This window comes from Elephantulus edwardii, unplaced genomic scaffold (assembly GCF_000299155.1).
Source record: "Elephantulus edwardii isolate Elephantulus edwardi_28Jun2011 unplaced genomic scaffold, EleEdw1.0 scaffold00269, whole genome shotgun sequence".
In the NCBI taxonomy this organism is placed as follows: Eukaryota; Metazoa; Chordata; class Mammalia; order Macroscelidea; family Macroscelididae; genus Elephantulus; species Elephantulus edwardii.
In genome coordinates, this window is record NW_006400019.1 from 576,711 (window position 1) to 598,297 (window position 21,587).

A 21,587-nucleotide genomic window follows, 5' to 3' on the forward strand; every position below is an offset into this window, starting at 1 on the left:
ATGCTGAAATAGTCTTAAAACTAAAAATAAATCAGGAATGTGATCATACATTTCATCCACAGAGAGTGGGATTATAAAAGACATCAGTTGTCAGGTTTTCATTAATCCCGTTTACAAGTTACTACCCCCCCCCCACCTTTGGAGGCTGCGCACTTCTGACCTAACCAAGCTGAAACGCAGTGCCTGTCCTATAGCGCCCTCTTGTGGACGCACTCTGCATTACCATCCGAAAGACGCCTGTCTCCCTGGCATTTCCCCAGATGATTTTTCAAAGACCAGTTTCTCTTTTTTTTTTCTCCCCTATTACCCCCACCCCAGTTTCTCCTCTTTTGAGGAAATAGCACTCTATGAAACACAGCTTGGGTATGGCTGAGATTTGCAGTCACCTTCTTCAGCGCACATGTCAGATGCCAAAGGGAAGGTGACCAGTTTCCTGGCAGAGCTCAGGTGTGGCAGCACCTTGGGAGAAACCCGGGTTCAGGATCTGACCCCCAGCTATGTAGTTCCTAACACCATTGTCCCAGCTACTGAGCTGTTCTTTTAGGGATCAGTGTGATAAGGGGTTGTGCTGTGCCATCAACTCGAGACATATGGTTCGAATCCCTCAGAACAGCTCAGAACTTCCTCAGAGGAAGATGGGGAATCTCCTCTCTTGTCATTCACTGCGTCTGAAAACCTGCTGGACGGTCATCTGGGGTCAGTTCCGACTCACCTCGTACACAACAGCCACCCAGTCTAGCTCACAACACTGCCACACAAGATCCCGGGCATTAGGAGGGCAGCGTGCAGCTCTCCAGGTCTCCTTGTCTCCCAGGTCTCCTTGGCTAGTGTCCCTGCAGCCAGGGACTCTCGGAAGCCATTGCTAGTGTCCTGGCTGAGCGCAGATTCAGCACAAGGTGAACTGATTTGAGAGGCCTGGTCAGCAAACCCCTCCCCAGGGACTGATTGGAAGCCATGACACCCCTCTTCCATACCCACTGTGGTACCCTTTGTCCACACACAGGCCCAGGCAACCTCGCTGCCTAGTGCAAGTCTGCAGAGCCTGGGCCTGGTCACTCAAGTTAGCTGTCACCCTGCCATCCTCTCTCTAGCTGATTACCCAGTAAGCAAGGTGAGCGCAGGCTGCTCTGGGCCTGCTGGCCAAGCCGCAGGGCACAGTTCCACTAGTTTCTGTGACGAAACCACTGTGGAATTGTTGACTGCAGGTTAGCAAGCAAACCTGCACTTACCTTGACACGCGCCCCCCCTTGACTGGGTAATCTGCCCCCACTATCTCCTTGGCTGGGTCTCGCTCCAGCCAGCTCAGAGCCTGCATCTAATGTTGATTGGATTTGTATTGTGTTCATCCTCAGAAGGTAACCTTTTTCTGGTAGTATTTCCAGACTCTAAACGCACCTTCCAGCTGTTTCTGTAGTGATTGCAGTCTCTGTCCTGTCCGCCATTTCTGTTTTAATGCTTTCTAACTGTGCGACTTCAGTATGTTGTAACAGTTTGCTAGACTGTGCAGCATGGTGTCCTGTGATGCAGAGCTTTGAAGTTGTCTTTGCAGGGGAGGGAAGAGGGCATGTATGTTGCATGCTTCTGTAGCCATATAGCAGGAGCACACACCACCAGATTGCCGACTGCAAGACAGGCTTACTCCTGTTATGTTTGCCTTTGCCAGGCTCTGAGGGATGGGAACAAGCTGGCGCAGATGGAAGAAGCTCCGCTTTTTCCAGGAGAATCCATCAAGGCCATTGGTAAGTTTAATGCGGACGCTGCTTACAGGGACCCACTAAATGAGATGGCCCACAGGGGACACGCAAGCTAGAGATTAGCCAGTCCGCTTTCCTCAGCGGGGATCATTCTCAGTGACCTCAGGACCCCGTGACCTAGAAGACTGTCTCAGGCCCCAGGTTATAAACCTCTGACTTACAGACAGCTCCTCTTCACCCTTTAAACCCCTTCTGTTATGGCCAACAAGCAAAACTGGAATAGACTTGAAGCTTACAATATGGCAGATTGACAAGGTGCTGCCTCCACTGTCATTGTGACTCCCTGAGCTTTGAGTGGGCTGCCACCATGTTTGAATGGGACAATGATGCTTCAGCCTGTGCTCGGAAGCCTCAGGCAGGGGGTGTATCCACTGCCCTTCTTCTGTAAGAGGATGGAAGTTTCTGGCAAGACTTCCACCTGTCATTCCTCACATTCTAGCCGTCTTTCCAGTTTACTGTAACTTTAAAAATTCCTGCCTGCTCCTTCCCTAGCCATGAATGGACCAGGCAGAACTGCTTAGAAGCCCCACTTTAACAACATCAGTAGCTATCAGGGCATGCTATCGCCTAGCCCTGGGGCACTCCCACTGGACACGTGGCGGCATCACCCACGGAGAAGGCACCTTCCTTGTCCCGATGAGATACTCATGGTAACGTTGGCTCCCAGACTTGCCAGAATCCGTGACTAGAAAGAAAATGTATACATAGGAAATCATTGTCATTATGGGCCAGCAAGTCAGGACCAATGCATAGCCGATCCTCCAGTGGGTTTTCAGAGATGCCATCTGCCGTACAGAGTAACTGCAAGATTGAACCAATGCCTTTGGGTTGGCAGCACAACTCGTTACCCATTAGGCCGTCAGCGTTCGGGAAAATCCCTATCAGATTTGAATAACAGTTTTGAGAACTTGACATAGAAATTGTAAATGCAAACAAAACCAAAAAGGACAAACTTTTAGCCCAAGATATGTTGCCACCCTTGATTCTCCAGGTGAGGGCGTGAGGGTCCCCACATCCGCCCATGGTGTATTCTCAGCATTCCAGCAGGGCCAGCGGGGTGAGGGGTTTTCATCTCCTCAGTTGCCAGGGTTCAGACTCTACCCCGATGACGTGTGCTCAGTCCCACAGTGCCTTTGGGTCAGCCACCCTGACCTCTGCCTCCGTGGGTCGTGGGACGTTCCCTTCTCCTCCCCTGCCCTGTTCTCCTGCTTCGTCATCCCCGCTGCAATGAGTTGATATTTTCTGGAGCTTTCACCCCACTTTGCCCACATTGCTATTACAGCCTTTGCCAGGTGATTTTCTTGGTAGTGTCTGGCCCAGACCGCAGCTGCTTGTGGACAAGAACTGTGTGTGAGTGACTGCATTATGCCCAGGGTCTAGCGATATAGAAGGCGCTCATCGCATTCTGAGTTAGGTGTATGGGGACTGGGCCAAATGACAGCTTTAGTACCTTTGATTGCCCACTGGGCCTAGAATGTCCACAGACGGGAAGGACTTGGGGGAGAGTGCAAAGATAGAGGATGCTAGTGATGGGTGGGACATTTCTGTGACTCAGAGGAATCACATATGTCGAGGTGCTCAGCTTTAGTGAGAAGGTTCCAGCATCTGCCATGTGCAAAATGAAGTCTGTAGGGTACATTTGTTTCGCTTGAGTTTGTTTTCAGCATCAGGACTTTATAAAAGGGTAACCCAGGAGCTCCTGAGTTTAATTAACGCCTTTTAAGTAATGATTTATTTCTCACTCGGGGAAAATATGAACCACCTGGGGAAAAAAGAATGAAATTTTACTCATTATGAGGCTTTGTACTTGAAACTTCCTTCACTTTGCAGCAAGCCAGAATTTTGTTTATTTGTAAAAATTTTCCATGTCTTTATTTAAAGTCGCAATTGACATAATTTCCTAGGATTTTAACTTCCTGGGAGGTAGGAATCAGCAGTATGTATTTTGAAACCCATTTACTGAAGCACAAGTCTACAACAAGAGCTGCTACTTTGGCCTTTTTTCCCTTCAGTTAAAGACGTCATGTACATCTGTCCATTCATGGGAGCAGTGGGCGGCACCCTGACAGTGACAGACTTCAAGATGTACTTCAAAAACGTAGAGCGGGTGAGTGTTAGAAGTGAGCTTTATTTAAAAAACAAAACCAAAACCCACGTCAGGACAGTATGAAAAAAAGAAAAGGATCCCTGAAGTTCCATCACTGAGAGGGAGGCCGAGGGTGAGTTTGAAGATGTACCACGGGGGATGAGGGAGGACGTGAAAGTCCCACTTGAACGGGGTGCGTGTTTTCATTGTAGCCTTGCTCTATCTTTCATAAAGCATGCCGACTCCAGCTGCTTAGCTGGGACCAAGGGAAATGGGAGCAGATAGGTTTTCTTACCCAACCAGAGCTTTATTTAATATGGAAACCGTATTGACTGACTGATAGGCATCTATCTCGATTTCGATACTTAGGATCCACATTTCGTCCTTGATGTGCCCCTTGGAGTCATCAGCCGAGTGGAAAAGATCGGAGCCCAGAGCCATGGCGACAACTCTTGTGGAATAGAGATTGTGTGCAAGGTACAGTGCGAACAACTGGAGGCGGAGAGGCAGTCCGCTCAGAACCTTCCTGGCCCAGCCTTTAGATGATAGCGTAATCTGGACTGGTAGAGGCTCAGATGTTTTCAGGACAGAGACCTCTTCCAGATCTTATCTCGACTCACTCAAGCCGTTCAGAATTTTGAAGGTCGGCCTTTTCTTTACCGTCATAGTATTTCCAACTATATAATGGATCTGTAATGTATATGTCTTGGAGAGGGTGCAGCCAGGGTGCTTCTTGTAGACAAAGATGGTGAAGCGTCATCTCTCATGCTTTGGACATAGAGCTAGGTGAGGCTATTCCTTGGAAGGGACATCATGCTTGGAAATGTAGAGGGTCAGTGAAGGAGAGGAAGACCCCGCCAGGATGGATTGACACAGTGACTGCAGCAGTGGGCTCAGTGTGTCAGGAATGTGAGGATGGCGCAGAACAGGGCAGGGTTCAGATCTGCTTTGAGGTCGACCCTCCATCTGCTTTCTGAGGCTGTAAATCTTACCAGCAGGAAATTGTCACCTTTCTCCCACGTCCCCCTGGAGATGTACCACCATGAAGTTAGTGCAACACACTGTGGGCTATGTCACCACGGCTTCTTGTTTTAAATAAAGGCACAGCAAGTCCACCTTGAATCCCCCACTGCTGTTGCTATCATTTGTGTGTTACTCTGTTTCAAATTCTATGCAAGAGCAAGGAAGAAGGAGGTTTCTGCATTTGACTAATGGAGGTATAGGACTAAAAAGTTGGGGCACGCTGCTCCGAACGTTGGCCTGGAAAGAAATCATGTCACTTGAGTGTGCCAACTGCATCCTTGCTTCAACTACTGGTTCCCCAGTGATAGTTTTCTCTTAATCCCAATTTCCTCATTTACATTTTTTATTTGTTGGAAGTATTGTATTAATTTCTTTCTGATGGTTGGAGCAAGAAAGAGTATAAAAGGAGAAATGAATAAATATCTGTATATAAACATATTTCTCATGGCATTTATTTTATGCCACATATCATAGACAGTCAATACATGTTGAATAAGTGAACTTTGCTACTTGTTTAACAGGATATGAGGAACTTGCGACTTGCTTATAAGCAGGATGAACAGAGTAAACTGGGGATATTTGAAAACCTCAACCGATATGCATTTCCTCTTTCCAATGGACAGGTAAATGCACCAAACCAACCTTTTGAGGTATGGATTTGGGAGGGTCCAAAAGCTTCTTGTCTCATGATTCCTTTTTCTAAAGATTTCTTGTTGGGAATTAATATTTAGAGTATTTGTCAGTTCTGTTTAATGGCCAAGAAAAACTGCCAATCATTACTTCAAATTTTACATATTAAAAAGAGATTCTTGTACAACCCCATGATTAATCCCCCCACTCCCGCACATCCTCTTCCCTCCAACATCTAAAATCCTACAATCTGCCACTGTATGCTCCATGAAGAAGACATTTAAAACCATCAGAGATTCTTCCCTCCCCCCAACTGGATGCTCATTCTCATTTCACAATAATGATTTCGTACAATTTGATGGGGAGGGGAGGGAAGTTGGAAGAATTTGGTCTGGAAAACAGTGTATTCAAAATCTGTAAATAAACTAGCATGATAAAAGGGATCTTGCTGCATCCAGCTAATAGCTGAATAATATTAAAATGGAATCTGTGATAAAGAGAAGAAATACTGACTTATGTATTTTGTCAATCTTTTTACCCAGGGACTATTTGCATTCAACTATAAAGAAAGATTTCCAGTTAATGGCTGGAAAGTTTATGATCCAGTATCTGAATATAAGAGACAGGTAAAGTGTGATGCAAAGAGTAGACTGCGCATCTTTTCTAAAAGTCGGGATGCAACAGAAAAAAAACGCTTTTTAAACCAAGCTGAACGTGGGCCTTTCTGTGATTGCTTTCACTTGCTGGCCAGCCCCTTCGCCCTGTCCGGCCCTTTGACTATGTCATCATTGGCCCATCCTTTTTAACCAAGGGGTGGTGGGATACAAGGCAGGGATCTAAGTCTACCAGATAGCTTGGGGTTTTTACAAGATGTTCTGGTAAAGAGTTGATGAGTCAGATTGAAACCAGTGACTTCAGATCAGTGTTAAGCCACAGCGTGACTAGATCAGTCTGGCAGTGGTCCTAATTAGTGGTCCTAATGTCAGGGGCCTATTTAGTATGTGGTCAGCTCCATGTTTTCCAATAAGGTATTCTTTTCATGATATCTCACCTTTTTCTCTACCTTCTATTTGGTGTAATGCTTTATATTACTTACTTGATGCATTGGTAAGACATTTCTATTTTTTCTAAAGAACCTTCCCATGTATTTTCCTTTTTATCCTGAAAGCCACATGATGCTCATTTTCTGCTCACATATTGAAAGCAAAACACAGGATCAACTTTTCGGGTCTAATTGTCATCTTGTAGTCTGTTTTGGAAATCGTTATGCTTTATTAGATTTTTAGAAATTACTAGGAAAATGGATTATACTAGGTAAATAGATACTTTTAAGTAACGAAGCAGCAAATTATAAGTGGATTTTAGTTGAAAATCAGAACCAGGTGTGAATCCTTTCAGTCCTTTTCAACAGTCTCAATGTGCTTCCTTTCCTCCCTTTCTGTTCATACAGGGTTTGCCCAATGAGAGCTGGAAGATCTCCAAAATAAACAGTAACTATGAGCTCTGTGACACCTACCCTGCCATCATCGTTGTGCCTACCAGCGTGAAAGATGACGACCTGGCAAAGGTGGCAGCCTTCCGTGCAAAAGGCAGAGTCCCTGTAAGTAACAGACGTTGCCACCTCGGTACCAGCAGCCCTGGGTTGGATTCAACTTGAAAAGATGCAAGACAGACTCTAGTGAACCAAATGGGAAGTAGGCACATCAGCTCTGAAATAGGAAAAGGGCTTTGAGGCTCGAGAACTGCCTACTGACCTCAACATTCTGCTTGCCACGGCTTCTTTTGTATTAATTCATATTACCAAGTACAGGGCTAACTGCAAGCTCTTGTGTCTAGCTAAAAAGCCCATCCTTAGAATGTAGTAGAGAGTGCAGCCATCTTATTAACAGTCCACAGCCCTGGTTTCAACAGGTGAGCCTGGAGAACGTACACTCTCTTAGGTGCTGAACGGAATGTCATTGCTGCATAGGAAGGAGACAGTTCTACATGGAAAGAGGATGGTCCATCGGAGTGAATGTTACTGAACATCGTAACCACTGGGCCACTGGAGGAAAAGGAGAGGTTTTGGGGCCCCAGGCAGTTGTCCTCACTCTGCCATCCGTGCAGCATTATGAATTCAGAGTTGAGGGGGAAGGGAGCTAAATGTGAAGAGAATCTAAAACTAGTTAGTGAAATAGAAAAAGGCTGGATTTCAGGAATAGTTTGACTTGGTTTGTTTTACGTAGTGTCGTCATGTTTCCAAGACGGAAGGGGATTTTGTAGAACCCAAAATGTCTAGCTCTACTCATTACAGCTTGGTGATTATCTCAGCCCTCTCCCCTTTGGGGCTTCGTGCAGGGGAGGCTGGGTTTGAGCAGGGAACTGGTTTCTACTACCTAATCATTAGGGCACAGACAGTTTTGAGAACCATACTAATATTTGTTGTGTCAAAACACTAGGTGTTATCCTGGATTCATCCAGAGAGTCAGGCAACGATTACGCGCTGCAGCCAGCCACTTGTGGGTCCCAATGACAAGCGCTGCAAAGAAGATGAGAAATACCTGCAGACAATAATGGATGCTAACGCGCAGGCGCACAAGCTCGTCATCTTCGACGCCAGGCAGAACAGTGTTGCCGATACCAACAAGGTGCGTGGTGGACAGCATTGCGCAGACAGCACATGCTTTGTGGTGTGTGTGAGCTCAGTAAATTATTAGACCTTTCTCAGTAATCCACAGCTGACACTCTGTCTGTTTTAACTAGGCAAATAGATTTTTTAAAATTTTTATTCCATTGTAGGCAAATAGATTTAAAGGTTATTTGTTGTCTGGAAACTTAGTAAAGGACAAACAGTAATCAGGAAATGGAGTTCCAACATTAAAGTAGCATGAATAGGACAGAGAAAGACACCAGGCACCTGAAGGCCTTGAGGTAGAAGGAGAAAGGGAACGAGAAGGGGATCCTACCCTTCACCTGGCAGGAGGCGTGTGGTGGGAACTTCTGTTGGGGTGAAGGAAGGCCTGGAGAGAAGGTGGTGGTATTAGGACACTCTCAAGTCTCCAAGACTAAGCTGGTGGCAGTGGCCCCAGGGCCAGAATTCTTAGTGCCAGCCACCCAAAGATGGCCCACATGTCCCTGATGCCAGACGAGGTTACTGGGCACTTAGGGCTGGCGAGAGTAGTGACCCACAAGTGAGGCCTGGAAGCCTGGGCTCACAGAGCCTCATAGGAGGAGATGAAATCCACTGTTTTCACCATTTTGGAGTGTATGGCTCAGGTCCTGCATCCAATACATTTATAATATACTACCATCACACCACCTATTTCAAAAACTACTCCATCACTCCCGACAGAAACTCAGTCTCCCCTAAGCTGTAACTCCTCCCCTTCCCTCTGGTAATAAACTTTGGCTCTTCTGCATTTCCTCTTCCAGACAGCTCATTCACGTAGGTGGGCTCCTGGGCCATTTGTCCTTTCGTGTCTGCCTTCTCACACTCGACATAATGTTCTCAAGGGTCGCTCACATAGCGCGTAGCAGGACTTCCTTTCTGCTAAATGTGTTGTCTGATACATGCACCCACTCTTTCCACCTTTTGCCTCTGATGACGAGTGCTTCGCTGGACACGGACCTCTAAGTCCCTGTGTCCCTGTGGTCGTTGCCCTGGGGGACGGACCTGGAATTGGAATTGCTGGGTCACATGCTGCCCTCTGGTTACCTTTTTGGGCAGCTGTCATGCAGTCCCACAGCAGCTGCCCCCGCTTGCAGTCCACTAGCGATGCCTGAAAGTCCTAGGCTCTCCACTTCCACCTTGTAGACCTCTTCTGACTGTTGGCCTCCAGAACACAGGCCCGAGTCGGTGATAAGTCCCCACAGCTCCCTTTCTTGTTACATTTGCATTTTACTTTGCTTCAGTTAGGAACGCGTCAGTTATACAATTACAAATTATATGCAAAAATACAAATTACATCATTTGGTAATACAGCTTTTTCTTTTCAGGTAGATGGCACTCGCTAACCGAAATAACCTTTTGAAACGTACTTCCCTTTGCATAGCGCTAGCTGTCAGTGTTTTAGCTCTCACGGTGGGTGGGTTTGGAACACTTCACTGCCACACTGGAAGGAAGGACAGTGCCGTCTCTGTCTTTGGTGGTCAACAGGCGAAGGGCGGAGGGTACGAAAGTGAAAGTGCTTACCCGAATGCTGAGCTCGTGTTCCTGGAAATCCACAACATTCATGTGATGCGCGAGTCCCTCCGGAAGCTGAAGGAGATCGTGTACCCGACCATCGACGAGACCCGCTGGCTGTCCAATGTGGACGGGACCCACTGGCTCGAGTACATAAGGGTAAGCAGTCTGATCTTCCTCTGCACCACCGGAGACAGCCAAGCGATCTCTCAGGTCAGCAGGGTACCCATTAGTCCCTGGGGCATTTTGTGAGCTAGGAGAATCCTTCCGATCACCTTTGCAAAGAATTGAGTGGCCCCTTCAAGCAGGACCAGACCCCTGAGTTCATTTATGGTCCACTCTTAATTTTATGCTTCATCGGCCTGAGCTCCCAAAGTTCTACCCACAATTATTTCCTGTAGTAATAGAAAAAACTAAGTGTATATCATGGCGTCTTTCCTCAAGACACTTCTTGCTGGAGCTATGAGAATTGCTGATAAAATTGAATCTGGGAAAACTTCAGTGGTGGTGCACTGCAGTGACGGATGGGACCGCACGGCCCAGCTCACATCCCTGGCCATGCTGATGTTGGACAGCTATTACCGGACCATTAAAGGCTTTGAAACTCTCATAGAAAAGGAGTGGATAAGCTTTGGCCATAGGTTTGCTATGGTAAGTAGTTGCAACAGTGGCATTTGTGTCCCATTGTGTGTGTGTGTGTGTGTGTGTGTGTGTGTGTGGCAACAGTGGCATTTGTGTCCCATTGTGTGTGTGTGTGTGAAGGAGAGAGAGAGGCAGGTGCTTCCTGCTTTTATCAGACCCACATTGTGACCATACAGCACCTGGGCCTGAGCATGAGACATTGTTTTTTTTACAGTGTGGTTCGCATTTCATTTCCAGCAAGTTGAAACAAACTCGTAGGTGACGCCCTAGTGGGTTTTCAGAGGCTAAAAATCACACAGGAGATTTCCCATCTTTCTCTGCAGAGCAGCTAATGGACTTGAAGCACCTGCATTTGGGTTGGCAGCACAACTCCTTGCCCACTAGGCCACCTGCACTCCCTTGGGGTTGTTACTATGTTTTTTAAAAGAAAAAAAAAATGAGAATAATCTAGAATAAACAGTTTCCAAGAGAACAATGCAGAGGCACTTAGTATGTTCACAACATTGTGCAGCAATTGCCATATAGTTCCAACATCTTGACGACCCAGTACGGAGACCCCCTGCCCACCACGTCACTCCTCAGCCCCTTTCTCCTAGGTCTCGGCTACCACCAACCGGCTTCCTGCCTTAATGGATTTGTCTGTTCTAGATATTTCATACAAATTCATCATGTAACATGAGATCTTTTATGTCTGCTGTTATTCAGTTAACATAGTAGTTTCAAGGATCACCCACAATTCAGCCTATATCAGAACTTGAGGGATTAGGAGTTAAATCTAAATGAGGGAACATTTTTAACATTAAATCCTCTATTCTCCCCCCTATCCACACACCCATCATCACCACTGTCTTCTTCATCATCCCCACTCCCAGAGCTGTTTGCACCTGGCCATCTGTGCCCCAAAATGCTGGCGTCAGCGGGTCCTGCCCACCCTCTTCCCTTTCCGCTCATGCTCCTCCACAGACCTCCTGTCCCTGTCCTCCGTGACACCCGAGGTACTGGCTCTCAGCGAGGTCTCCATCTGCAGGGCCGTGCACTGTGGGAGTCACAGCCTGCCTCGCCCCAGCAGGTCCCCAAGGAGGCTGGCCCTCCTCCTGCACCACGCCCTCTCCTCTGCTTCTCTCTCCAGTTAAGAGGCACCTGCTCAACTCTGCCAGCTTCTTGGAGAGCCAGCCTCGCCCCTTCCCCACAATCTTCCCTAACTGCTCCTCCTCAGAGTGCAGCGGTTCTAGAACCTGGTGCTCTCCCAGCCACATGAGTCGTTGACCCCGCAGTCAGCCTGCCATGGAGCAGTCAGCCCGTGAACAGTGCGGGGCCTGGGGAGATGACAGGAGCTTCCTCACCTCCAGGCTGACAGGGGCAGTCAGAGCAGGCTTCCCAGAGGAGGTGCTCTTTGTTGTTGTTGTTTTTTAATTTTTATTATTTTTGTGTGAGTGTACCATCAAATCAGATCTGACTGGTACAGGAGGAGATTGTCCCTCCTTCCCCGGCAGAGCATCTGGTGGATTCGAACCGTGCGCCTCTGGGATTGTAGTTGCAGCTCCTTGCCACTAGGCCACCAGAGCTCCCCAGGAGGTGCTCTTTGGGTTGGTTGGTAAAGTAGCATTGTAGAATGGAGCCTCCAGCCGCTGGCCCTGAGAAGGTAGAGGGTAGTGACTAGCAAATGTGTGGACACAGAGCTGTGGGGAGAGGAAGTGATGCTGGGGTGACTGCTTTGAGGTTTGGACAGAGGAGGCTTTTTATTTTAATACATTTTTTGTTTTAATGAAAGTTTACAGCAAAGTTATTTTCATTCATTCATTGTTGCATATTTTTACACCCTAACCCTCCCTTCCCCTCTCCTAGTTCACTTTTTAAAAAAATATTCTTTCATTGTACAATTACTTCTCTCCCCCTAGTCCTCTTTGCAAGATACCTCTTATTCTGGGCTGTTGTCGTACATATAATGCCTAATCATAGATTCCTTTTAAATAGTTCTTTCCTTCATCTGTCCCAGTGGGATTTCTTTTCTTTCTAAGACCAAGGAAGAAAAGCTCACCAGGGTGTATGTGTGCGAGAGCTCTGAGACTAGTGCTCACCTGGACTGGAGGGCCCTCAGAGCACTCTGCCGCCTTCTCTGAGCCATAGGGACGATTCGGAGTGCAGGGCATGGGACCTGCTGCCCTGGAAGCCCAGGGGCCTAGTCAGCGCACACTGCAAGGGATGCAGTACACCTCAGATGGAAGAATCAGTGATGCCCTAGTTGTGAACTGTGTGAAACTGTGTGCGCCTCAGCTACGTAGGAGGGTATCCGTGAGAGAGAAACGAGGCACCACTCCTCTGAGGTGACGTTGCCACCTCATTCCTCATAGATCTGCAGTTCCCATCCTTCCTGTGGGAGCTGTGGTTTCTCTTTCTCATCTTTTTCTCCCTTTTAACTTGTAACACAGGGTTTCAGTCCTGTTTATGGGATTTTTGCCTTGCTGTATGGAATGGGCCCACCACCCTGGGCTCCTGGAGCAGAGTCTCCTGTGGCCATGGCCGCCGCCTCTGGGAGGATTTGTTCAGACAGGGCAACTGTCATCATCACTTACATCGCAGACTTCCTGTTAGTTCCAGAAGAACGGGGTGGGGGAGACTGTTTTTACACTTTGGAGAAAACGTTAGCATTTCAGCATTCCCGATGTCCGGTCCGAGCTGGGCCAGTGCTGACCGTAACCCTGTGGTACTGCTGACACCCATCATGTGCGTGAGCCAGTTACTTCAAACCTGTCGAGATCCTCTGTGTCGAAGAGAAGTTAGGGAGGGCGTGTGAAAACACTGGACACTGGAACTGCTTCAGAAAAGTAATGCGAGTTGATTTAAAGACATCAAAGTCACTGTGGAAAATCTGTAACTAGACCTCTGGGAGCTCTGGTGGCCCTGGGCTAATGTAACCCGCCAGCTGCTCCACTGGAGAAAGATGGGCAGTCACATGATTTACTGCCTCTGAAAACCTGCTGCAGGTGAGCGCTGGGTCGGTTCTCTGGCGGCACGCCACAGACATTTGCCATTTGAACCATTTGATGTGTGTACTTAGCAGCGTCAACTGATGTCACCACCATCCACTTAGCTCTGAGCGTTGATCGCGTGTCAGGCGCATGAAAGCTACTTCCTGGCCCTGGGCAATTTCAGGTGCCACTGGAGGGCAGTCACCAGGGGCGCTATGCCACTTTCTGTTTCTTTTCAGCGTTTGGGCCATGGTGACGACAACCACGCCGACGCGGACAGGTCGCCCATATTTCTCCAGTTTATTGACTGTGTGTGGCAGATGACGAGACAGGTAAGAGCACCCCAACACATTTCTGGCTTGATGGCCTTCGGACATATTTGGTCTCAAAATGGACAATCAAATTACTTTCCACTGCCCCTTTGTAAGCGAAGCCCTGGGTCCTGTGGAAGTTGCTTCCTCTGGGCTCTAGTCACTTGCAAATATAAGCAGAAAATTAGTAGGCGCCAGCAGTGCCTCTTTCTTCTGCCTGAGGCTGCCTTCTCCCTGGGCAGACCGTACCAGGCCCCGGCCAGTGGCTCCTTCGTCCCCTCGGTCTCCTCGTGAGACGGGCCCTGCTGTGAGCAAGCAGGGGTCCCCCTGAGCGCCTGCCACAGACAGATGCTCAGCACACAAAACCCAAGGCCAGGGCGAGGGCCACTTCCCACTCCTGGGACCCAGCAGGCCGGAGGCTTTGGAGGCTGCCATCGCTCCAAAAGCAGCCAGCCATGCCTGCCAGCCGTGCGGCGGCTCACTCGCTGCAGTCCGGACTCGGCTCCTCCAGCTGGTTTCCCAGCCTGCCTTGCTCTCATGGAGCTGCTGGGGGATTCGATCTGCTGGAGGCACAGTCTGTGGGTTGGCAGTGCAACTCTCTCTGGATGATGGTACCAGAGATCCCCTGAGTTCTAACCAGCACCTTGTGTGGCGCAGGGCTGGTAGGCCAGTGCACAGGGCCTGGGCACCCACAGACTCGTCCCTCTTCCCAGAGCTAGTCCCAGGGGGCCTGCACTCACTTAGCCCCGGTCTCCAGCACCCAGTCCTGAGTTTGGGGTCTTACTTCACAGCAGGAGAAACAGATCCCCAGCCAGAAAGAGCAGCTGCCAGGAGGAGGGCTTGGTGTTCAGCGCCGCCTGGCTGAGGGCAGCCGCCAGGAGGAGCGGGTCACAGCCTCTCTGGTCACCAGCAGCTCTGGCTTCTGCTGCCTCAGCTCCAGGCTCGCTGCTCCTGGTGGCCTGCACCTCGCCAGTGTCCTGGGTCAGCCTGCCCGCAAGGGAGTGCATGCTACAGTCCCTTCACTGGAACCCCAGAACCACCGGGGTGCGTGCACCCCTGAAAGACCCCTTCTGCTGGTGCCATGCTTTGCAGATGACTGAAGACCAGGAGTCTAGCCCAGAGCTCCTGGGTGTGGGCCCCGAGCTGGCAGCCCCTCAGCAGCCATAGTGCTTTCACAACTAAACCCTTTCCCCTCTCTCTCGATCCAAGTTTTCTTCAGCGTTCGAGTTCAATGAGCTCTTCCTGATAACAGTCTTGGACCACCTTTATAGCTGCCTCTTTGGGACTTTTTTGTGCAACTGTGAGCAGGAGCGATTCAAGGAGGTGAGTTTGATCCTTGCGGATAGTGTTGCCTCTTCCCTGAGTGACCTCGGAGACCCAGGACAGAGCTGTGCAGGCCTGGCATGGAAGACTGTCCTCTTAGAGACTATGGCAAGTCAGCCCTCACTTAGTGGGCGCAGGGGTGACCGGGGACTGGCCGGGCGCCCTGTTGGGCGTCAGGTGACTAAATGCGAGCTTCCCTTCTGGACTCGGTTCTGTCCCAGTGACCTGTGTCTGTCCTCAGGCCGGTCTGCACTGCCTGGACCACTAGTGCTTTGTAGCAGACTTTGAAATCGGGGAGCATGAGCCCTCCACTCTGTTCTTTTCCATGACTGGTTATGCTGGGTCCACTGAAGTGTTGCTGGGTTTTGTTCTTAGAAATACTGTTCTCATCTGTACACCGTAACATGGACACTGTACACTTAGTGCCCACTGACCTCTGGGTATACAGCTGTGGCTACCTGTCACCGCGGCATGGCGTCCCTCTGATGGCCACGGTTTCCAGTGAAAGACCACTGCAATCAGGAGGCAGCATTCCCTTGGTTGAGGATGGGCCTGTGGCTGTCCGGGTGGTGTCACAGCTGCTGTCGTGCCGGCCCGATGCTCCCAGACCTCAGCAGCGTTTCCAGAACCGTGGCTGCACGGTTGTCCGCTGCCCGTGCCGGCCGTGGTGCCCGGGTGGAGTCCCATGCTCTTCATGACTCGAGTCCTCCTCTCTGCTAAATGCTAATTCCCGACAACTTAAAGGAGAGTCGAATTGACGTGTCCCGTTTCCTCTCTCAGGATTTGTGTACGAAGACTATCTCTCTGTGGTCTTACATCAACAGCCAGCTAGATGAGTTTTCCAACCCTTTCTTTGTCAACTATGAAAACCACGTGCTGTACCCGGTCGCTAGCCTGAGTCATCTGGAGCTGTGGGTGAACTACTACGTCCGCTGGAACCCACGGATGAGACCTCAGGTACCCTTGTTCACAAAGGGCATTGTGATGGCATGTATGTGGTCCCCACCGGCCCTGACTTTATCTTTTCCCTTTCTTACTGTGATTTTAACAGAAGTTTCCAGAAAAGTTGGATTTTCATTCATTCATTATTGCCCATTTTCCTCCCTACCCCCTGCCATGACTTTTGAGGGCTCCGTCCTCCGTATCTGGATCCTGCAGGTGCCTCTCACATGTCACATGCCGGCGCACTGGCTCTGTCTGCCATCATGGGTTCAGACAGAGAGCGTCTTGGGCGACCACGTTAGCTTCTGTCCTGCCAGTGACTGTGGCTGGAGGTGTCGTGGGAGAGCACGGGGTGTCACACCTGACAGGCATTTGAGAATTGCATGGCACTTCGATGGCACCCAGAGCAAGGGTGTGTGCTGAGTCGGCAGGGGCACCCCCTGAAGAAGAGAAAGCTCCTCTCCCCAGCATATGCTTTCTCTGCGCTGGCAGGGAACTAGAGACCTCACCAGCCCCAGAAGCGCTTCCATCTGGGTCCCACATTGTGAGCCTTTTGTCTGCATTTCTTTCCAGTCCTCGTGCCGTTAGAGGTCACACTAAGCTGGGGTAAGGCCCTGGCTTGACTGCTGTCCTCAGCCTGCAGAGCGCCATCAGCATCCTCGTGGCAGCTTCTCCCGCGAGGAGGCCCAGGTCCTGGAGCCGCCCTGCTTCCTGCCCCCCAGCCAGCATTTCCCTGCCACCAGCTTCCTCCTCACTGTTCTTTGTTTCTGTGCCTTTTGGCTCCTGGCTGAGCAGTTCTTTCTTGGATGGAAGAAGGCTTCAGTTTATCCCTTTTTGCAACTGCACACTGTCATCCCCAACCTTATTCACATCTTGGAGGGAAAACCCCAACCCTCCACTAGCGAGTGGATTCCCGCTCAGTGAGCCTCCATCTGGCTGCTGAGATTGCCTGTTTCTTTCATGGGGTTCTGCTCCCCAGCCCCCACGTCCCCTGAGGCTCCTGCCTGGCAGAGAGGCCCACTGTCCCCTCTGTCAAAAGACGGGACAGTGAACGCACACATTTTTCAATGATCATGTTAACCCTCTTGATGTCTAGCTAAATGTTGAAATTTAAGGAATTCAGTCTTAAGGAAGTGGATGCTTCAGAAAGGTGCGAGCTGGCCATTCCACTCAGAGAATCTGCGCAGCGGATGATGGCGGAGCACAGGGTGGGTCCTCTGTGGCCGCTCGGCTCCACTTTCCTCGGAAGCTCAGTGCTGACTAGAGGAAGTCGGACCAGAAAGGGCAGGTTACACGGCCCCGCTTCCGTGGAAAGACGCGGACAGGCAAGGGGATAGGACCACGCGCAATGGGTGGTTTCCTGGGGACATCGGGCAGGGCAGACAAAAACTGGCACAAAAGGATATGGCGGGGGGACTGAAAATGCTATGGCCTTACAAAGTGGTGATGGTTGCCCAACCGTTGAGAACAGCCTGAAAACCAGTTAAGATGCCAGCTTTTGTTCGAGTCAGCCAGCCTGGTGCAAGCCGGCCGTGTCTTGACCCCCCCAGATGCCGATTCACCAGAACCTCAAGGAGCTGCTGGCGGTCCGGACAGAGCTGCAGAAGAGGGTGGAGGACCTGCAGCGCGAGGTGGCCATGCGCTCCATCTCATCCTCGTCCGAGCGAGGCTCCTCGCCGTCCCACGCCACCACCCCGGTGCATACCTCCGTCTGACGGGTGGCGACAGTGCGGGCACTGCTGGCTGGTCCCTGGGGTCCCCTGGCTGCCCTTCCCACTGCAGCTTCTAGTGGATCTTTCCGGATCAGACCTGGTGGCCATGGCCACCTATCTGGATGGTCCTTCTGACCGCAGGCCATCTCTGCGGTGCAGTGGCAGCTCCACCTGAGCCCGTTTCTGCCTGTCCCTGTCATCAGCTGTGTCACAGGCGACGACATTCGACCTTCAGGTAGCTTTGGCCCAACTAGTGAATTAGTGCAATACTTAGGTTTAAAGCAGTTGAACAGGAATTCACCATGATACCCCATCTGAAACCAACCCTGACCACTTGCCATGTTGCCCAGCCATCTGGCTTCTCAGTTCTTTGCTACAACTTGAAAACATTTTTTAAATTAATTATTTGCTGGAGGACACAGAGATTGCCACCTCTCTCCCACAGTCACCTCCACGCCAAGGGTCGTCCTGTCCCAAGTACTGCTGTGTACATAGAAGGTATTTTTCAAAGAGAACATGCCTTTATTTTCCTATGCCCATTTTTATGTTTAGAGTAGTCACTCGAAGGGGCTGTACCATGTGAGCAAGTCTTACAAACCCCTCACACACCAGGTGTGTTTAAAGGGAGTCGGCCTGCCCTCTCCCCAGCACTTCCCCCACCTCCCTGGCAGGAATGAGGCATACCCCAATCCTCCCCTGGGAACTGGGGGCGCAGCATGCCCGGCCGAGCCGCTGGACGCCAGCCCTTCCCACCACCAGAGCCCCCTGACCGTGAACCACTGCGGGCCACACTGCAAAGCGACTACTGTGCTGTGGCCTCTTGTCACCAGAATCTGCCCTCGGCTTCTCTGCTTAGACGATGTCACTGGGCTGGGGTTGCAGTTGGTGGTAGTGACCTCTGTGCTGCCAGTCACCCCCCACCCCCAGCCCGGCACTGGGCGTCAGGCTCACACTCCAGGCCAGTCGCTTTGGCTGACTGGGTGCCAGGCAGAGGCCTTCCGAGTGTCCTCATGATTGAGAACATGCTCTTCAAAAGAAGTTGTTCTTACAAATACTTGAAACTTTCAAACTCTTAGAGAAAAGAATCCTTCAGTAAGATGCCGGAAGTATGTGCCCACGGCCGTCTGGCGTCTTCAGTCAACGATCAGTTTTGTCACCCGGCAATTTGGTTCTCGGTTGTGGTTTAACTAAGGGAGCTCTTGTCTTCATTGATAGATGTTCCCACAGGCACACTGCCCACCTGCTGCCCAGGACTAGCGTTTGACCTGGATGCCCTGGGGCTGGCAAATGCCAAGCAGGCTCACATGGTGAGTTTCTGAGCAGCCCCTGCCCCACTCTCCGTGCATGGAGCCCTAGAAACTTGCATTCTATTTCAGAGAAGCACAATAGATCCTTTTCCTTTGTATGTTCCTAGAACAGACCTGAGTTTCTAAAACCACTTGAAGAATAGTTTTGTTACCTAAGTGACTCCTTTTTCTGTCATATTTAAGTGCACTAGAATGTAAACTTTTGCAGTTGAGGTTTTTTAAACTGGTACCGTATTGTATTTGCCTCATCTGCTGCACTGCTGCATCTTTAATTAAAATCCCAGTCCGTTTGCTCCCGGGTCTGTGGTGCTTGCCTTGCCTGCCTGGGCATTTGGGGGCGTAAAATGAGAAGAGAGTGTGTCTGTGTGTGCAAAGTGCCTTCGTGGTCTGATTCTTCCTACGCTGTCCAGGTGACCAATAGTAGTCTGGGGACGAGCACCGACCATCACTGCGAGAAAACACTGAGGTTTGGGTGGGACAGAGGGGTGGGGGAGACACCCAAGTGTCCAGGCCCACGTGGGTTCCCCAGGACAAGAGGGTGAATGAAGGCAGTGCCCCCTGTGCGGCTAACCCTGCCAAGTGAGCCAGTGTTAGGTGAGGTGACCCTGGGTGGGGACCGCTTGCCAAGCAGCTGTCATCCCCAGCACTGTGACACAACACCAGGGCCTCGTGACATGTGACAAGCCTGGTCTGGGCCAGAACTGTGGACAGTGGCATGCTCGGTGATCGCCCCAACCTCACAAGGCACACTCTCCCTGCCGTGATGAGCCCCGGTGGCTGAGACAGTCCCAGGGCCCAGCACCTGCACTGGCGGCTGGCTGCCTGTTATAGCCAAGCGGCAGCTCTGAGAGTGGTCCGCCCACAGTCCCTCCTGCTGGCACTGCCGTCGATTCACTGACAGAGGTGCCCAGCACCGCCAGATGCGGTGACCCACTGGGCTTCGTTTGTTTCAGTGCAAACACTGGACTGGTCACAGTTCTCTTGGACACCACAGAGGCTTCCGGAGGTGCGATCCCCCCCAGGCCGGCTGCAAACTCCTGTCGGGGTGGCTGCCGTGTCGGGGGCACAGGCCCTGGCTCGACCCTAAGCTGCGTGATGTGAGCTGGGTTCTCAGCTGGCCCCTGTAAGCACACTCAGCTTTCTCTCCCCTAACTCCAAGCTGGTCCATGCAGCTTTCAGGTGGACGCAGAGTTGCAAGATGACGCTGAAGAGCCTACTGCCTGAGCGTCAGGGTCTGTGGGGGCCAGGCCCCGCTTCACAGAAGGGCCAAGGTCGCTTGGAGCAAGACGGCTGTGAGGTCAGGTCTGTGTCACTGAGAGGCGTCACATGGAGCAGAGTGAGCGCTGGGCTCTCACGTCACAGCAGCCCTGGGGCCAGGTCCCTGCAGTGCTGCCCCCTCTACCCCCGCCCCAGCTAGTTAACCTTGGGTCCAGGGAGCTCTGAGAGCCACGGTTTCGGGGGGTCTGCTCAGCACCAGGGCCCCCACTCTCAGCCCTAGTTGTGGTCTGTCTGGGACTACCAGCCAACAGGAGAGCCGGCTCAGAGTCCCAGCACCCCAGGTGACCTCTATCCACTAGAGGGCGCTCTTCTGAGTACTGCCTTCAGCGGTGACAGCCACTTAGTCCGCTCTGGGGGTCTTGAGGAGATGGCAGGGCTGTTGTGAGGACGCACAGGACTATGGAGTTCCCATGGCTCGTGTCACAAAACCAAGCAAACGTTATTTTCCCCTCCCCACCCCGACTTTTTAAAAGCAAACCCCAAGCATGCTGCTGACTTCACCATTTATTCCTGATGTCTGTAGCTTCGGGTATCAAAACAAGAGCCTGTGTAGGTGGAGAGCCGGTATCTCCACACCCTCCCCACCCAATAAACCCACTCTTCATTTATAGACATGCAGACTAAGTTCCTATGCAAAAATTGGCCGTCTGTGAAAATGGAGGATGACTACATCATTCCCTGACAGCTGAGAAGTCTCACTTCACATCATACCCAGCGGCCCTCTCACCTCAGCTTTCCTTACCACTCAGAGGTATCGATGTGTGAAACAGAAGGAGATGGTTGAGAATGAAGGAGTTGGTGTAAAAAACCCATTTTTCACGTCATAAATGAGTCCTAGAAACATCGTAATGTCAGCCCTCAGACCACACGCAGTGCTGGGAAACCAGCTGGCATCGATACTGAACGGCACGGGTTCCTAATGCGGGGTAGTGCTGTCACGAGACGCGTGTTTGCACCGACAGTCGGCATGCACTTGGCCCGCTCTCTGACGTGGATCTGAGGGATGAGTGACATGTGTGTCCATGTACATGGGTCTGTGTGTGGGTACCCGGTGCTGACTGGGGTGCTCCCGGCAGGGGTACCCCAAGACACCCCCATCCCTGGGCTCTGGCTAGGACTCGCTCCATTTACAGCTGTCGAGCTTGCTGCCCAGGTGGGTCTGCTGCAGAGCTGAGCGAGCTTACGTGTGGTTCGCATGTACTGCCCTGGGCGCAAAGCCTTGTTCCCTGGCACACCAGCCTCGGTTCTGGCTGGCCCGCTGGCAGTGTGGCACTGATCCGGCCCCCACACGGGGCATGACTTGTAGCACCACATCTCTGCAGAGTGCCCGCAACCAAACCCACAGACATCAGAGTCCATCCAGAGAGCTGAGAGCCACAAGAAGCCAGTGACGTCGACAGCAGGACAGCAGCTGAGGGTCCACACGGAAGGGCTGGGGCCCAGGGGCC

At 51.0% G+C, this 21,587-nt stretch overlaps 1 protein-coding gene across 1 annotated transcript in view; it reads left to right on the forward strand.

The window, feature by feature from the left end:
• MTMR1 (myotubularin related protein 1) overlaps nt 1-17,567 on the forward strand; it is a 28,868-nt gene extending 11,301 nt beyond the window's left edge. The window contains exons 2-14 of the mRNA XM_006899911.1: nt 1,664-1,739; nt 3,767-3,861; nt 4,210-4,317; nt 5,385-5,486; nt 6,036-6,119; nt 6,944-7,093; nt 7,932-8,120; nt 9,629-9,814; nt 10,100-10,306; nt 13,506-13,598; nt 14,787-14,900; nt 15,681-15,857; nt 17,393-17,567. Coding sequence (XP_006899973.1) covers nt 1,694-1,739; nt 3,767-3,861; nt 4,210-4,317; nt 5,385-5,486; nt 6,036-6,119; nt 6,944-7,093; nt 7,932-8,120; nt 9,629-9,814; nt 10,100-10,306; nt 13,506-13,598; nt 14,787-14,900; nt 15,681-15,857; nt 17,393-17,557 — 1,716 coding nt within the window. The 5' untranslated portion in view covers nt 1,664-1,693 and the 3' untranslated portion in view covers nt 17,558-17,567. The remainder of the gene's footprint in view (nt 1-1,663; nt 1,740-3,766; nt 3,862-4,209; nt 4,318-5,384; nt 5,487-6,035; nt 6,120-6,943; nt 7,094-7,931; nt 8,121-9,628; nt 9,815-10,099; nt 10,307-13,505; nt 13,599-14,786; nt 14,901-15,680; nt 15,858-17,392) is intronic.
• Nucleotides 17,568-21,587: the final 4,020 nt, after the last annotated feature.